Genomic DNA, 17,253 nt, shown 5'->3' with positions numbered 1-17,253 from the left:
TTTGAGATTGCTAATTTCATGAAGTTAATCTCTTTGTCCCGCCATGCCTCTAATATTTTACGTGACTAGGGTACCCCCTCAATTTCTGTACTCTGTGTAGGCAACAGAAAGGAAAAGATGTGCATTTTAGTATTCTAGCTACAGAAAATGCTCATGCAGTTCTAAAATTATCTTCCACACAGCCACTAATGTCCCAAATCCTTTTGTTCTATTTTTCAAACCAAACAATCCTCAGTGCCGAAGAATGCTGGTGACAAAAAGCCCGGCAAATCTGAGACCTCCCCGGTGGCTCCAAGGGCAGGGTCACAGCAGAAGGCACAACCCCAGCCACAGCCCCAGCCGCCGCCACCACCACATAAAGGCAACCAGGGACTGCAGGTTCCTGCCGTGTCCCTGTACCCTTCTCGGAAGAAAGTCCCTGTAAAGGATCTTCCACCTTTTGGTAAGTGATTAAATTCATTTCCTTTTTTTGGTGCTATCCACTGTCATGTTTTTTTCAGATTAGGAAAAAAAAATTTGTGCTGCATAACTTTGTCTAATATATTTGAGTTTCCCTGTGATTGTTATCGCCCAATAAAACTTTAAAAGTTAAGTAAACCTTCGCCAGGGGAAGGAGTTGTTTTTATAAATAGTATCTCATTTAAACATAACTCATTTGTCATGACAAGGTATAATGGAGACGCTATGCATTTGGTAATTTAATTTTTAATGAGTACCGAAGATGCTTTGTCCATATACATTATTTAAATTAGTTTTGCCTTATGGTGACCAATGAATTGCTGTAATTTAGGCAGAATATTTTTAAGTTAAATAATTTGTCTAAAGGTGAATTCTTATTTGTTGAATCACTTATTCTGTAACTTGGGGAAGAATATATCACTTATTCCTGAATGGTGAAGAGCTAAATCATGCTTCATCTTTCCTATTAAAAGTGATGCATCTACTAGTTTAATCCCTTTATGTAAATTGCATGACAAAATAATGTTTCATAAAATATACTGCTTTTTTTTCTGTGTATATGCGAAAGGAAACAGTGTTAATAAAGTGAAATTCTTAAAAATAAACAGAGAGCAAAGGTAAAATTGGATGTCGGTCCCTAAGTTCCTGAGCCGTTACAACCTGTCCTTGTGAGCTGGGCAAGAGCCCTTTAGTAGATTCCTCAGACTCTCTATCCTTGCCCCGTTCCTCCTGATCAGCAAGTGTCGTATTTGTTGAGTTTCAGGACGTGCGAGAAGAGAACATCTTTCCCTGATATGTTTTCCCTTTCAAATATTTATGTTGCTCCCCCATCACAAACAAATTGAATTACATCTTTCTTTATCCACTATGTGCTTAAAATGAGTGTATTCCTAAATCCCCTGCAGTCTGACTTCTGTCTCCACGTTTCATGCCGCACTTCTTATGGAAGGCTATCAGTCTCCATTTTAGCCAACAGTAGCCTATTAGCTGTATTTTAATGGAGTGTAGATGTATCTGAGCATAAGCCTGTATCCCCCGTTTTCACAGAGACTATCTCTAAAAATATTTTTAGAGCCACTGGAATTTATAAACTTTAGAAAATGTGGATGACATACCATGTTGTCTTATGATGTTTACTTAGCTTAACATAAATATTTAATGGCGTAACATATAAAATATTAATTTAGAAATGCTGAGGGTTTTTTCCCTCACTCCTTTTCTGTGTCTTTTACGTCAGTGTCTTTGTCATGACTAGAGCCACTTTTGAAGTCCCTAAGACAGCTTGCTTTTAAGGCGTGACAACTTCACATGTTTGAAAGATAGCACTTCCTGAATTTTTGCCTGACACTGGCCTTGGGAATTGTTTCCAAATCAAAAGTGTCCATTCACGTAGCTTTACTGTAATTGGTATTTTCACATGTTTTGTGTATATTACTATTTCTACTTGTAATCAAACCATTGCTTTAAAAGTGATTTTTTTTAAAAAAAAAGTTTATATTAAAAGAACATTAGGGCTGGGCATGGTGGCTCACGCCTGTAATCCTAACACTCTGGGAGGCTGAGGCAGGAGGATTGCTCTAGGTCAAAAGTTCAAGACCAGCCTGAACAAGAGTGAAACCCTAGGCCAGGCGCGGTGGCTCATACCTGTAATCCTAGCACTCTGGGAGGCCGAGGCGGGCGGATTGCTCGAGGTCAGGAGTTCGAAACCAGCCTGAGCAAGAGCGAGACCCCGTCTCTATTATAAATAGAAAGAAATTAATTGGCCAACTAATATATATAGAAAAAATTAGCCGGGCATGGTGGCGCATGCCTGTAGTCCCTGTAGTCCCTCAGGAGGCTGAGGCAGCAGAATTGCTTGAGCCCAGGAGTTTGAGGTTGCTGGGAGCTAGGCTGACGCCACGGCACTCACTCTAGCCTGGGCAACAAAGTAAGACACTGTCTCAAAAAAAAAAAAAAAAGAGTGAAACCCTATTTCTACTAAAAAAAAAAATAGAAAGATATTAGCTGTATGACTAAAAATATATAGAAAAAATAGCCAGGCATGGTGGCACATGCCTGTAGTCCCAGCTATTCAGAAGAGGCAGAGGCAGGAGGATCACTTCAGCCCAGGAATTTCAGGTTGCTGTGAGCTAGGCTGATACCACAGCACTCTACTCAGGGCAACAAGAGTAAGACTGTGTCTCAAAAAAAAAAAAAAGAACATCAAACCACTTAATAAGATGTAAAATGAAGGATTAGATCTTTGTTAAATTTTAGTGACTCCTTTATAATGGATTCTGTTAAGTCTATGACCAGTTAAAACTAGAAATGATTTGAGGTAGTTTCAGGCTATGGTGCCTTCCCAGATATCTCTTTGTTGTTCAAAATAAGGTAATCTAGAGCACCTCATAATAATATGAGAGCCTTTGGAAAATGCTGACATTTTAATGTGACTCCCTAATTTCTGAAAAATAAATTTTGGGGGGATTTGGAAAAATCACACCTACATTGGCATATATAATTCGTTTTCCCCTACCCCTCATCCTGCTGGATCCTACACTTGGCACTGGTTCACGTCCTTCTTCTGAAACCTTCTCCCATGGTTTCTGTGACACAGCACTTTCATGGGTCTCCCTGCCTTCTCTTTCATCTGTTTATTTGACCAAGTGTTATCTGTAGCATTCCTTAGAGCTCTTTCATCCACTTTTTCTAGTTCCTGTTATCTCTAGACCCTTTACTTTTTTCCTGTCATTCCCACTTCCCCTGAACTAACATATCCAATGACACCAAAGTATGTTTCCAGCTCAAACTTGAGTTCTAATAATAAATATTCTTAGCTGTGCCACTTTCATCCTAAATTCAACTGTTTCCAAATTGTCTATTTTTTCCCTTCATCGTTACCTAACATTGTTGAATAAAGATGGTGACTTAAAGGTTTAGAATCTAATGTAGGCTGGGTGCGATGGCTCACGCCTGTAATCCTAGCATTCTGGGAGGCCAAGATCGCTCAAGCTCAGGAGTTCGAAACCAGCCTGAGCAAGAGCCAGACCTCGTCTCTACTAAAAATAGAAAGAAATTAATTGGCTAACTAAAAATATATACAAAATATTAGCCAGGCATGGTGGTGCATGCCTGTTGTCCCAGCTACTCGGGAGGCTGAGGCAGGAGGATCGCTTGAGCCCAGGAGTTTGAGGTTGCTGTGAGCGAGGCTGATGCCATGGCACTCTAGCCTGGGCAACAGAGCGAGACTCTGTCTCAAAAAAAAAAAAAAAAGAAGAAGAAGAATATAATGTAAAATATCAAACTATCAAACACAAAAAATGTTTTTCTTTTGAGTCTTGAAAATACATATGAAAGTGCTTTTCCTTTATAGGCATAAACTCTCCACAAGCTTTAAAGAAAATTCTTTCTTTGTCTGAAGAGGGAAGTTTGGAACGTCACAAGAAACAAGCGGAAGACACGATATCAAATGCATCATCACAGCTTTCTTCTCCACCTACTTCTCCACAGAGTTCTCCAAGGAAAGGTAGAACTAAATTATTTTTTTCCTTTCTCAAAATGTGTATACTTCAGGTATAATAAATTCCAGAGTTATGCATAATGTAATTTTTAATATAGTCACTTAAGATGATCTCTTATATAATGTCCAATGAATTGTTTTTCCCTTAGTTTCTCAATTTGGAAGAATTTTGATATTTTTTAATGTTATACTTACAGTAAATATATTAAATATGTAACTATATAAAACTTTTAAAAAATACATTTAGTTTTGTTGGTTATCAGTATGAAAAGAATTCTTTTTATATTAAAATTTGTTCTAACTAAATTTGGTTATATAACATTAATACAGAGAATAGGGCTTTAAAAATATATGAAAAACTAGTATCTTCCTGATTTATTTTTTCATTGTATTAACACAGGTCTTGATTACCTAATTTGTTGCTACCTTGCTTTATTTTTTAAAGAGACTACGTTTTAGGCAATCAAAGTCTCCTTCTTATGTCCATACTTGCTCGTATTAAAAGACTAGATAATTTCATGACTCTTCAGGCTACTTCCTCCATTTTAACTGAGGAGGTGTGGGCCAGTAATAAGTGGCTAAGACTTAGTTTTCCCTAGAGGAAGGCCAAAAAGGTTCATAAATTGCTAGATTTCATTGATAACAAATACTGCTCTACTTTGTAGATATTTCAGACCTCTGTGCATTTTGTGTGGGTATCAGTCTCTACCATCCTTGCTAAATGGATATATCTAAACTCTCTTCTCATCCTGTTGTCAGGTGGCAGTGGCAATCAGCTGAGATCTTTTGGCTCCGGGCAGTTGGACTTAACCAGTTCCTCCTCTTCTCTTGGAAGTGAGAACAGTAACAAGAATAACAATGCACCACGGACCTATGGGATAGGTGGGGTTTATAGAACCAAAAACAGGGTGGGAAAGAGAGGAGTCATCTCATTAAAGAAAATGGGAGAATTCCTCCAAATGTCAAGTGTTCCATCTGAGTGATTATTTTTCTGGAGATATTTTCTTGAGCAGACCATTCAGGGAAGGCTTTAAATCTTGTCTGTCAGAACTTGCAGTATGGTTTATAAAAAGACATTTCATAGATAAACACATTAAATCTTATCAAGACCTGTGCAGCCTTTAAAAAATAAATCAGGAATTACCAATTTACTGAAAGGATGGGAACATACTTAAATTAGAAACATTCAGATGTTCTAGATTTAATTTTTTTTTTAGATAAGCAGCATTGAAAAAAATCTGCATTGCATATAATCATATAAAACCAATGTTTAAATAGGATGAGATCCTTAGTTAAAGTAGACAAGAAAAAATAAATATTGAGGAAAAAAGATTTAGACTTTCTTCATTAAAAATATTAAGACAAGCCTCTTTCATTGTGACTTTCAAAATTATTTTTAGTAATGAAGGAGAGTTAAGAGTCCTTTCAGGACAAGAAATAGACATGTTTTTAGACACTTTATAGTAATGATCTTGGGGAAAAGCACACATTACATCCATCAAAACAATGAGCTTTTATGTGATTCAACTAATATTAATGTTGAAAAACCAAATACATCTCCATCTCTTATTTCTTATTTTTTTATATGTCCATTTAAAATTATAGGTATAATACAGATATTTCCAGTTCCATTATTCTGTGCCATACTTAAAGTTCTAAAAATAGAAAACTCAGTTGAAAACAAGATTACTGGCTTTGTTTGCAGTTTGGAAAAAGCCATACTTTTAAATCTGATCAGTTATTCTTGTTTTCTTTCATATAGACTAATAGTAATAATTCATAGCTAGGGAGCTAAGAATAGTTAAGTAGTGCCATGATTTCTGCATCTTTTCTTAGTTTGTATAACAGTGTTTTCCCTTTTCTTCTCTAAACTTTGATTAAGCAACTTAAGCTTCATTACAGTAAAAAAATTTATCTTAGTCACCTCATCTCTATAAGTAAAATGGGTTTTCTTTCCCCGCTTTAATATGATGATAGCTGTGCCTGCATTTTATTTTTGCTTCTATTTGGTAGGCTTCCATTTTATGTTACACACCTAGAGTGTCTAATTAATATGGTTGTATTTCTCACACAGGCTATACTTTGGCTCCCAGTGGTACTGTGGATAATTTTTCAGATTCTGGTCACAGCGAAATTTCCTCACGATCCAGTATTGTCAGCAATTCTTCTTTTGACTCAGTGCCAGTGTCGCTACATGATGAGAGGCGCCAGAGGCACTCTGTCAGCATCGTGGAAACAAACCTAGGCGTGGGCAGGATGGAGAGGCGGACCATGATTGAGCCGGATCAGTACAGCTTAGGGTAGGCGGCTTCACTTAGTGCTCTTTTGCATTCCTTTTTCCATCTCTCTTTTAATAATGAGTCCTTTCTTCCCGAGAACATATTTTTTATTTATTTTATAATGCCTAAGAAATTTGCTCCCATCCCAGTTCTAATTGTCACAATTTTTAGATTAAGTACCGTGCTATTTTTGTTGCACAGACTGCTCTTTAAAGTTAGGTTTATTCTTTATTGGAATATAATTGTTCTGTGCCGAATGCAAAAGGTGAATTCAGGATATACCCAGTCCCTTTGTATGAGCTGTCTTCCTGAAATAATCAAATTATATTGAGCCATCCTTAATGTTGTAAGGAAAAAAAAAATTTTTTTTTTTTATCATAGCAACTTGTTGCTCTTTTCCCCGTGTTTATGAGCTAATGACAAAGTGAGAAAACTGGACGTGGCAGAACTTGCCACTATAATGCAATTCAGTGATACTTTCATCCTCTTTCTGGAATAAAAGAAAGCTACTTTTTTTTTTTTTTTTTTTTTTTTGAGACAGAGTCTCGCTTTGTTGCCCTGGCTAGAGTGAGTGCCGTGGCGTCAGCCTAGCTCACAGCAACCTCAAACTCCTGGGCTCAAGCTATCCTCCTGCCTCAGCCTCCCAGGTAGCTGGGACTACAGGCATGCGCCACCATTCCCGGCTAATTTTTTTTGTATATATATTAGTTGGCCAATTAATTTCTTTCTATTTATAGTAGAGACGGGGTCTTGCTCTTGCTCAGGCTGGTTTCGAACTCCTGACCTCGAGTGATCCGGCCGCCTCGGCCTCCCAAGGTGCTAAGATTACAGGCGTGAGCCACCACGCCCGACAGAAAGCTACTTTTTAGGGGGAAAAAAAAACCATGATATTTTGGTTTTTATCATAGGTGAATTAGTTTAACAATCTTGCTTTTATTTTTTTCCCTTTTTTGTTTCTTCTGACCGTTTAGGTCCTATGCACCGATGTCGGAGAGTCGAGGCTTATATGCTACAGCTACAGTAATTTCTTCTCCCAGCACAGAGGAACTCTCCCAAGACCAGGGGGATCGCGCTTCACTCGATGCTGCTGACAGCGGCCGTGGGAGCTGGACGTCGTGCTCAAGTGGTTCCCACGATAACATACAGACGATCCAGCACCAGAGAAGCTGGGAGACGCTCCCATTTGGGCACACTCACTTTGACTATTCAGGGGATCCTGCAGGTTTTTGGGCCTCGAGCAGCCACGTGGACCAAATCATGTTTTCTGATCATAGCACAAAGCAAAACAGGCAAAATCAAAGTAGAGAGAGTCTTGAACAAGCCCAATCCCGGGCGAGCTGGGCATCTTCCACGGGTTACTGGGGAGAAGACTCGGAAGGCGACACGGGCACAATAAAGCGGAGGGGTGGGAAGGACGTTTCCATCGAAGCTGAAAGCAGTAGCATAACGTCTGTGACCACAGAAGAAACCAAACCTGTCCCCATGCCTGCCCACATAGCTGTGGCATCGAGTACTGCAAAGGGGCTTATTGGTAAGTTTAGAAATTGAGGGACTTTGTCACGTCTGGATCGTGGCTTTAATCTAACTTATTTCAAAAGTAAAATTATATATTTGTGGTTCTTTTTCTCACTTTGTCCGTTGCTCTTATAGGGCTTCCAAATTAGCATTGTGTTCAGGATTTTGAAATGAATACTAGGTTTTATGGTCAGGTACATATAGACATATTCCCACCTATAAAACATTCAATAAATCCTAGCCATCAGGATCAATAGATTGTCATTGTGGCTGTTATCAGGATGGATGCCCATTCTCCATAGATAAAGAATTTTTCTTTTACTGAAACTGTTTAGTGTTCTATTTTGTTCTCTTGATTGCATTTTGAACTTTACATTTTGCATGTTCAAAAATCTTCCATTGATTTTTTTGTTATGCAGGCAAATTGTTTCTGCACACTATAGAATAAGGAAGAACATAGCTTAGTTGTCAGGCAGATTGGAGTCTGAATCCCTGCTTTGCCGCTTTACTAGCTTTGTGATGTTTGGCAAAGTACTAAAGTGCCTGTTTCCTCATCTATAAAATGAGCTGAATAATTTCTACTATTAGGGTTATTATTATTTCTAACTTAATAGGGTTAGTGCGAAGATTAAAGGAAGTCTATGCAAAGTATTCAGAACAGTGCTGGAGAGTAAATTCAGAAGTACATGGAAGATACTGAGGCTGTGTCTGATCAAGGCTCTCATGTTCTCTCAGTCCTGTCGGGGTGTATCTTCTCTGGCATGTTTAACATCACTGCAGTTGAAGTGTAGGAATAGATTATAGGATACAGGGTGACAAATTCTGAAGTGTAATCATTACAGACATTATTTTTGTGAGGGAAAGTGTAGTTATTTTGCCATGTAAATAGTCATAGGTAAATGTCAAATTTAATACCCTTTTAAGCCCATGTTCTTAGGTTGAACTCTTTCAAGTGCTTTCTCAAAACAAACCAATACAATTTTTATTGTGAAGAAAGGAAAAATGATTTTTAGTTTCTAACAGTTTAGTCTAGAAAGTTGATGAAACTAAAGCTGTAGTTTTACTTGCCTTTGCAGATTTCATGTTCTAGGTCATGAGCATCAATAAAAGGATTTTAAGAAAAATAAGTACCTATAGTTTTAGAGCTTTTATAAATTAGTATCCTTTGTGCTACATTTTTCAATCTATTTTAATTCACTGTTTTCCAAAGTGAGGTCTGGAGACCTGAAAATAATATGGAATTGATTTTCTGCCTGACAGAGGGAAATGCCCAGCAAAGATGGAGTAGCCACCTTGTGTGTGGGGCCTGGAGAGGGAACTTTTACCACGTGCTAACACGTTTCAGTTGTAGCCCAGGAGTTTGAGGTTGCAGCAAGCTGTAATTGAACCACTGTACTGCAGCCCACGACACAGAGCGAGACCCTGTCTCAAAAGGAAAAAGAAAAAGGCCGGGCGCGGTGGCTCACGCCCGTAATCCTAACACTCTGGGAGGCCGAGGCAGGCGGATTGCTCAAGGTCAGGAGTTCGAAACCAGCCTGAGCGAGACCAAGACCCCATCTCTACTATAAATAGAAAGAAATTAATTGGCCAACTAATATATATAGAAAAAATTAGCCGGGCATGGTGGCGCATGCCTGTAGTCCCAGCTACTCGGGAGGCTGAGGCAGGAGGATAGCTTGAGCCCAGGAGATTGAGGTTGCCGTGAGCTAGGCTGACGCTACGGCACTCACTCTAGCCTGGGCAACAAAGCGAGACTCTGTCTCAAAAAAGATAAAAATACTTAGATGGCTTGGTAGTTTCTCTCTCCGACTACACCACTCAGAGTGAGCCATCCTGAATACTCGGTTTGGTTGCATCCATACCCTGCCCTGCCAGGCACCCGCAGCTCTATCCCAAACCACACACAACCACATCTGCTACTGTGCTGTGTTTACTGTTTTAACAATTATCTTTATATTTCTGCTGAACATTCGGGGCGTGAAGCGGGTCCACAGGGTTTTTAATGGCTGGCGCGTGGTTTCTCCCGCAGCACGAAAGGAGGGCAGGTATCGAGAGCCCCCGCCCACCCCTCCGGGCTACGTGGGAATCCCCATCGCCGACTTCCCAGACGCGCCTTCGCACCCGGCCAGGAAGCCGCCCGACTACAACGTGGCGCTGCAGCGGTCGCGCATGATCGCCAGGCCCTCGGACGCGCCCGCCCAGCCGCACGGGCACCCGCCGAGCAGCAGGCCCGTGAGCAAGCCTCAGTGGCACAGGCCCAGCGAGTCCGACCCGCGCCTCGCCCCCTACCAGTCGCAAGGCTTCTCCGCGGAGGAGGACGGTACATACACATACACCTGTTCTTAAGAGCTTCCAGTTACCTGTGTTCGCTTATGCTGCCCGTGAGCTTTCCAAGGCATCTTCCCTCCCCTCCCCTCCCCTCCCCTCCCCTCCCCTCCCCTCCTCCCTTTTTCTCCCTTTTTCCCTGTCCCTTCCCTGTCCCTGTCCCTTCTCCCCTTCCCCCCTTTTCCTCTCTCCCCTCTCCTCTCCTTTCCCCTCCTTTCCTCTCCTTCCACTCTGTTACCCAGGCTAGAGTGCCGGGGCATCAGCCTAGCTCATGGCAGCCTCCAACTCCTGGGCTCAGGCGATCCTCCTGCCTCAGCCTCCCAAATAGCTGGGACCACAGGCATGCGCCACCATGCCCGGCTAATTTTTTCTATACATATTTTTAGTTGGCCAATTAATTTCTTTATAGTAGAGACGGGGGTCTCACTCTTTCTCAGGCTGGTTTTGAACTCCTGACCTTGAGCGATCAGCCCGCCTGGGTCTCCCAGAGTGCTAGGATTACAGGTGTGAGCCACCACGCCTGGCCTGTGACCCGGTTTTAAGGAAATGATTACAAATTTCCCAAGTTTGTGCTATTTTCAAGAATATCTTGAGCTGTCAAACTGGATGGTTAAAGTTTTCTGTAAAATCATTACATCTGGGCTCTTAATAAATTGGGGCTCATGCTGGGCCTGGCGGCTCACATCTGTAATCATAGCACTTTGGGAGGCTGAGGTGGGAGGATCAGTTGAGCCCAAGAGTTTGAGATTGCAGTGACCTATAATGAAACCACTGCACTCTAGCCAAGGCTAATAGCAAGACACTGTCTCAAAAAGAAAAAAAAAAAAAAACCTCATTTGGAAAAGAAAGTGTGATAAAGAGATAAAGAAATATATTATCTCTATGACTTTTTTGCCACTTTTTTATAAATCTACCTGGACATGCTGGATTGAGAATCAGAAGGGGGATCATGTCCTTCCCCTTTCTTCTTTAAGTTTTCAGTTTAACATGTTTTTTATTACACAGTCATTGTAGAAAAAAGCAAAACATTATAAAATTACTTATTATCCTACCACTTGCAGATAGATAGCCACCATTAACATTTTGTTATATACTTCTAGACTTTTTAATGTGTATCTGACTGTATGTTTTCTAAAAAGGCATATACTATTTTTTAATGCCAGCTGTACTGAGATAAATTCACAAACTATACTATTCATCCATAAAAAGCACATAGTTTTGAATATTGAAACTATGTTCTAAAATGTATGAAGACCAACCAAGAGTTACATAATAATAAATTTTATTTAATATGGTTGAATTAATAATATAAACACTATCAGCTTATGTATACTCTTGAAATGCTACTTCATCTGGTAACTACTGAAGTGTCAATGATAGTTGCCAGAATGACTAAAAGTAGCCAAAAGAATTTAACTACCTTCCAGAGAGGCTATCTGTACAAACCTAACCTTGACTTAACTAAGTAACTAACATGAACTGTCAGAGTTAAAAGCCACAAGCTTATTGTGAAAGTGTTAAGACTTTTAAATACTCTGATGAGCTAGATATTTTAAATTTTGTAAAAGGACATGATTTTCATAGTTCTAGGTCTGTAGTTAGCAATTGGGGGTGATTTTACCCTTCAGGGGATCCTTGACAATATCTGGAGATGTTTTTGGTTGTCACAGCTGGGCTGGGGGTGCTACTAAACATTCTGCAATGCCTGCCTAGGAAAAGCACATGGTATTTTATAACTTTTTCCAATGAATTTATTAACAATTTTCTGACCAAAATATATAATGTATATGTTTTTTAATATTACATATTTTTAAATATATGCATTGTACATACATTTCTAACATTTTTGTGGTGTTGTTAATCATTGCCTTAGGAGAAAAGACAAAGATTTTAAATGAGCTATATAAAAAGAATAGCTATAATGTTTTTACTTAGCACATTAGTGAATATATTCTCTATAGCAGAAAAAATTGTTTTCTTGTTCATTGATTTTTTTCCCCCCTCTTCCTTGCCGTATCTGCAGAAGATGAACAAGTGTCTGCTGTTTGAGGCACAGGCGAGCCACCCACAAGGAGAGCACAGGAAGACGTCCCTAGCATTGGAGCCTTGGAACTCACATTCTGAGGATGGTGGACCAGTTTGCCTCCTTCCCTGCCTTAAAAGCAGCATGGGGCTTCTCCCCTTCTTCCTACCCCCTTTGCATGTGAAATACTGTGAAGAAATTGCCCTGGCACTTTTCAGACTTTGTTGCTTGAAATGCACAGTGCAGCAATCTTCAAGCTCCCGCTGTTGCTGCCTGCCACATCACACAGTATCATTCCAAATTCCAAGATCATCACGACGAGATGATTCACTCTGGCTGCACTTCTCAATGCCTGGAAGGATTTTTAAAAATCTTCCTTTTAAATTGCAATCCAGTCCTAGCACTTGGTCTCATTGGGATAATGAGAAAAGCTAGCCATTGAACTACTTGGGGCCTTTAACCCACAGAGGAAGACAAAGAAAAACAATGAAATCCTTTGAGCACAGTGCTTGTCCACTTGTTTACAATGTCCTCCTTTTTTTTTAAAAAAAAAGAAATGAGTTTAAAGATTGTGTTTAGAGAGTAAATGTTTTATCCATTTAATGATTACAGTATTATTTTGAACCTTAAGTAGGGTTGCCAGCCTGGTTTCTAAAAAACCAAATATGCCGGACAGGGTGTGGCCGCACCAAGAAGAGGGGAAGGCCTGGCTTGTGACCCTGTCTTCCCACGTCCTTCTGGCCTCACCCATGAAGTGCCCTATCCTGGAAGTATAAAATGTTAGCCAATTACTCGAATACCAAGACACCTCATCTGCTCCTTCCCCAGCGGGTGGGGTTCTTCTGTCAAACTGTTTGCACATGGCCAGGGGAGGGAAATAGGACTCTCTGTCCTGTCTGAGCCTTATGGAGGCAGGACAGTGTCATTTGAAGGGCGTGTCCTGCTCCATTGAGATGGATGGCAAACCCCATTTTTAAGTTATGTTTCTTTGATTTTTGTTAATTTAGAGTTTTAGTTTTTTTTGTTTTTTTTTTTTTTTTTAAAGAAACATTTATAACTGGACAGCATTGCAGTGAAAGCAGCTTGGGATGTTGGAGCTAATGCCAGCTGTTTATACTGCTCTTTCAAGACAGCCTCCCTTTATTGAATTGGCATTAGGGAATAAACAAGCCTTTAAACGTGATAAAAGATCAGAAACCTAGTTAGGTATGCCAGCCTTTGCAAGGCAGGTTAGTCACCAAAGACTAACCTCCACGTGGCTTTATGGACGCTGACTATAGAGAAGGCCTAAGTGTAGCAACCATCTGCTCACAGCTGCTATTAACCCTATATTGACTGAAAATGACCCCTCCACTCTATTTTTGTGTTGTTTTTGCACAGACTCCGGAAAAGTGAAGGCTGCCAATCCGAGTAGTACTCAAATGTGAGGAACTGCTGGTCTTGGATTTTTTTTCCATTAAATTCAGCTGATCATATTGATCAGTAGATAAACGTAAATAGCTTCAAATTTTAAAAGTGGAATTGCAGTGTTTTTTCACTGTATCAAACAATGTCAGTGCTTTATTTAATAATTCTCTTCTGTACCATGGCATTTGTCTACTTGCTTATATATTACATTGTCAATTATGCATTTGTAATTTTACATGTAATATGCATTATTTGCCAGTTTTATTATATAGGCTATGGACCTCATGTGCATATAGAAAGACAGAAATCTAGCTCTACCACAAGTTGCACAAATGTTACCTAAGCATTAAGTAATTGTAGAACATAGGACTGCTAATCTCAGTTCGCTCTGTGATGTCAAGTGCAGAATGTACAATTAACTGGTGATTTCCTCATACTTTTGATACTACTTGTACCTGTATGTCTTTTAGAAAGACATTGGTGGAGTCTGTATCCCTTTTGTATTTTTAATACAATAATTGTACATATTGGTTATATTTTTGTTGAAGATGGTAGAAATGTACTATGTTTATGCTTCTACATCCAGTTTGTATAAGCTGGAAAATAAATAAATATAACATAAAGCCTTGCCTGTATTCTTAATGAATCATGCATGCTTTTTATGATTGAAGTGGAATAGAGGCCTTTGGTTTCACTGCAGAAGCAAGTCCTCAGGAGGTCGGAAGAGATTTAGCCTCTTGAGTGGTAGAAACTGCCCAATAGCCTATTTATAATATTTTGGGTAGCTTTCTGTTGATTCAAAGAATTATCATTAATATTAGCACCAGCCAGACCATGTTCAGAATTCAGTGTTTCTGGAGGTTCAGTGAGAAGTGAAGATGGTATCATAATGGATTTATATAACCTGTTTGTCTTTTCTCAACCTTTTTCCAATAACAATCTCTATGGGATATAGTATTTTGATTCCCAGTATATATACTGAGAAATAGGACCTCAGAGAACTTAAACTGACATTCCAGGTCATGAACACTAAGAGTACCATTTAGCTAATGATTCTAGACTTCTAATTAGTACTTATTATTGTTATGTCTATGAATGCTAATGCGTGGTTAAGTCTGAACAATATTTCAGTCTATCAAAAGGGCACTTATATTTAAAAAGGTAAAAATCAGTTAAGTAGCAGCCTGTATAAGCACATTTTGAAATCAATGTCTCATTTCTTATCCTCAAGCAGGCATGACTAAAAGTATTATCCATCAATCACTGGGAAGTCCAAGAAGATGGAGTGGAAGTATATGGAAGCACTTGCACAAAACGTCAGGGACTCTAACAAGGAGTCAGGAGAAAGGTCCTCCTGACACTAAAGCGAAGATGCCCACTGACCAGACTTAAATATCTTTCTGCAGCATTTGTGCTAGCTATTTAGCTGAGTAAATTTTGAAAATCTGGCCACCAAAACAATTTAGAGAATTTTAAAAAAAAGAAAGAAAATGTGTTACCATTCCAGTAGCTTCAACTGTACTCATTAAAAAGTGAAGTTACTAGGCCAGGCATGGTGGCTCATGCCTGTAATCCTAGCTCTCTGGGAGGCTGAAGCAAGAGGATCACTTGAGCTCAGGAATTGGAGACCAACCTGTATCTACTAAAACCAGAAAAATTAGCCGAGATCAGTGTCATGCAATTCTAGGTCCTAGCTACCGGGGAGGCTGAAGCAAGAGGATGGCTTGAGCCCAGGAGTTAGAGGTTGCAGTGAACTATGATGATGTCACTGCACTCTATCTTGGGCAACAGAGTGAGACTCTGTCTCAATAAAACAACAACAAAAAGTGAAGTTGCTGTGTGTATACATGTGTTGTTATATGTTCACCTCTATCATTTTTTCATTATAAAACTATTCAGGGACTCCTCTATAATTTGTTTCAAAAAGTTTAATTTTCTCAAACTTTTTCAAAAAATACTTAGAATCTGATGTTTTGGCAATAACCTCATCATCACTTTGTATTCTGCTAAAAATATGAGAATATTACAAATCAGCCATGATTTGTTATTTTATGTTTTGAAATTATTATCCTTTTCTGTTTTAGGCCAGTTCTATGTAGCACAAGACTTGTTTCCACTTCAGGGTTTCAAGAAATAAGTATTTGTCAGATATAAACAATAGCAGGGACAGAGTGGAATCTGTGTTGTGTTAATAATAGAACTCTGCTATAAAGCAGTTTTAGGAATTTGTAGAAGGTTTTGGTGAACATCTGATGCTCCTCACCCTAATCAAAGAGGCCAAACAGATCAGATGTGGGTCTGTGTTTTTTTTTCTCCATTTTAATCCATCTTCCTCTGTTGGGAGTTATGGATTTTATGGTCATCTACATTTTCATATATTTTATCTACAGTTCACTGATACTATCTTGAAATATTCTTTTTTTTGAGACAGAGTCTCACTCTTGCCCGTCAGCCTAGCTCACAGCAACCTCAAACTCCTGGACTCAAGTGATCCTCCTTCCTCAGCCTCCTGAGTAGCTGGGACTACCGGCTAATTTTTTTTAGACATACATATTTTAGTTGTCCACCTAATTTCTTTCTATTTTTTAAGTAGAGGCAGGGTCTCACTCTTGTTCAGGCTGGTTTCAAACTCCTGAGCTCAAACCATTTGCCCACCTTGGCCTCCCAGAGTGCTAGGATTACAGATGTGAGCCACCACATCCAGCCTCAAATATTCTTGAATGATGCAAGCCTCTGAGGATGTATGCATCAACACAAGTATTAGGGCTGTATTTCTTAATGTCAATGCCCTATGTTCATGCTAATAATGTACTATGTTCACGCCAAAGAAAATTAGGAAGCTCTCTTGACTCCTTGATCCCATAATATTCCATGATCTTGTTCTTTAAAAATAACTTACTTGGAGAATAAAGGTAGGATAGCAACTGAAGAGTCAAGTTGTTGATTTGAGAGGTAAATGATTTTGTGAATATTCACTAAGAACATTTCAACAAAGATTGTTGAAAGGAGCAGTAATGCAATGGAAATGTGTAGGACAGAGTGCAACCGAGACTAACATGACAATTTTAAGAAAGATTTTTAAATGAATGAGAATTTATCTATTTGAGGGTGAAAAACATTGAAATTGAAATATCATTTATGAATTGCACTTCTTCCAACATCACATTTTAGCCAAGTACAAAGCAAGCACACTAAAAATCTTGCCTATATTAGAGATTGTACTTATTGTCCAGCTAGTTTTTACAATGCATGGCTATACAACAGAAAAATTTAGAGGTGATCAAAACATTGCAGGTAAGGTTAAATCATTTAAAAAAGGCTTTATTTCATGAGCAAGCAAGATTATAAGAATTTTTAGTACAGGAAAAATGTCTAAGCTTAGAATGTCTGAAGTAAATTTAGAGTTAAATGACCAATTTTATATAGAAGAGACGAAAGTGAAAACAAATTCAGCCCTCGGTATTCAATACCTCAAAAGCTATCTATATTTTTTTCTGCAGATCATTTAATAAAATTTAAGAAACTTTTAATGCTATTAACTGTCTGACCTAACACTGAGCAGTGGACAAATGCCAATGTGGTCAGATGGGAATCAATGAAGTAACAATATCTCAGAATAATTGAGGTTTTCTTTATATAGATTGGAACTTTTTTTTCCAATAAGAACTATGACAATTGATTTAGGATCAGGCCAGTGTCACAATTGGCATTAAGATGAAAATAATGTACAGTGCTCCTAGATATAG

General features: G+C 39.0%; 1 protein-coding gene across 18 annotated transcripts in view; it reads left to right on the top strand.

Moving 5' to 3' along the window:
• Positions 1-14,139, top strand: part of RAPGEF2 (Rap guanine nucleotide exchange factor 2) — a 241,484-nt gene extending 227,345 nt beyond the window's left edge. For 10 of the 18 annotated variants that reach the window (XM_012735606.2, XM_012735607.2, XM_012735605.2 and 7 more), the window contains 7 exons: positions 236-442; positions 3,812-3,964; positions 4,718-4,840; positions 6,033-6,258; positions 7,209-7,768; positions 9,782-10,072; positions 12,101-14,139. In XM_012735606.2, the coding sequence (XP_012591060.1) occupies positions 236-442; positions 3,812-3,964; positions 4,718-4,840; positions 6,033-6,258; positions 7,209-7,768; positions 9,782-10,072; positions 12,101-12,126 (1,586 nt within the window). In that variant the 3' untranslated portion in view covers positions 12,127-14,139. The remainder of the gene's footprint in view (positions 1-235; positions 443-3,811; positions 3,965-4,717; positions 4,841-6,032; positions 6,259-7,208; positions 7,769-9,781; positions 10,073-12,100) is intronic. The other 8 variants (XM_012735611.2, XM_012735610.2, XM_076010557.1 and 5 more) reach the window with 3 other exon arrangements.
• The last annotated feature ends 3,114 nt before the right edge of the window (positions 14,140-17,253 follow it).

Source organism: Microcebus murinus, chromosome 15, assembly GCF_040939455.1.
Source record: "Microcebus murinus isolate Inina chromosome 15, M.murinus_Inina_mat1.0, whole genome shotgun sequence".
Taxonomy (NCBI): Eukaryota; Metazoa; Chordata; class Mammalia; order Primates; family Cheirogaleidae; genus Microcebus; species Microcebus murinus.
The sequence above is the reverse complement of the archived record's forward strand: the minus strand, read 5'-3'. Positions and strand labels throughout refer to the sequence as shown.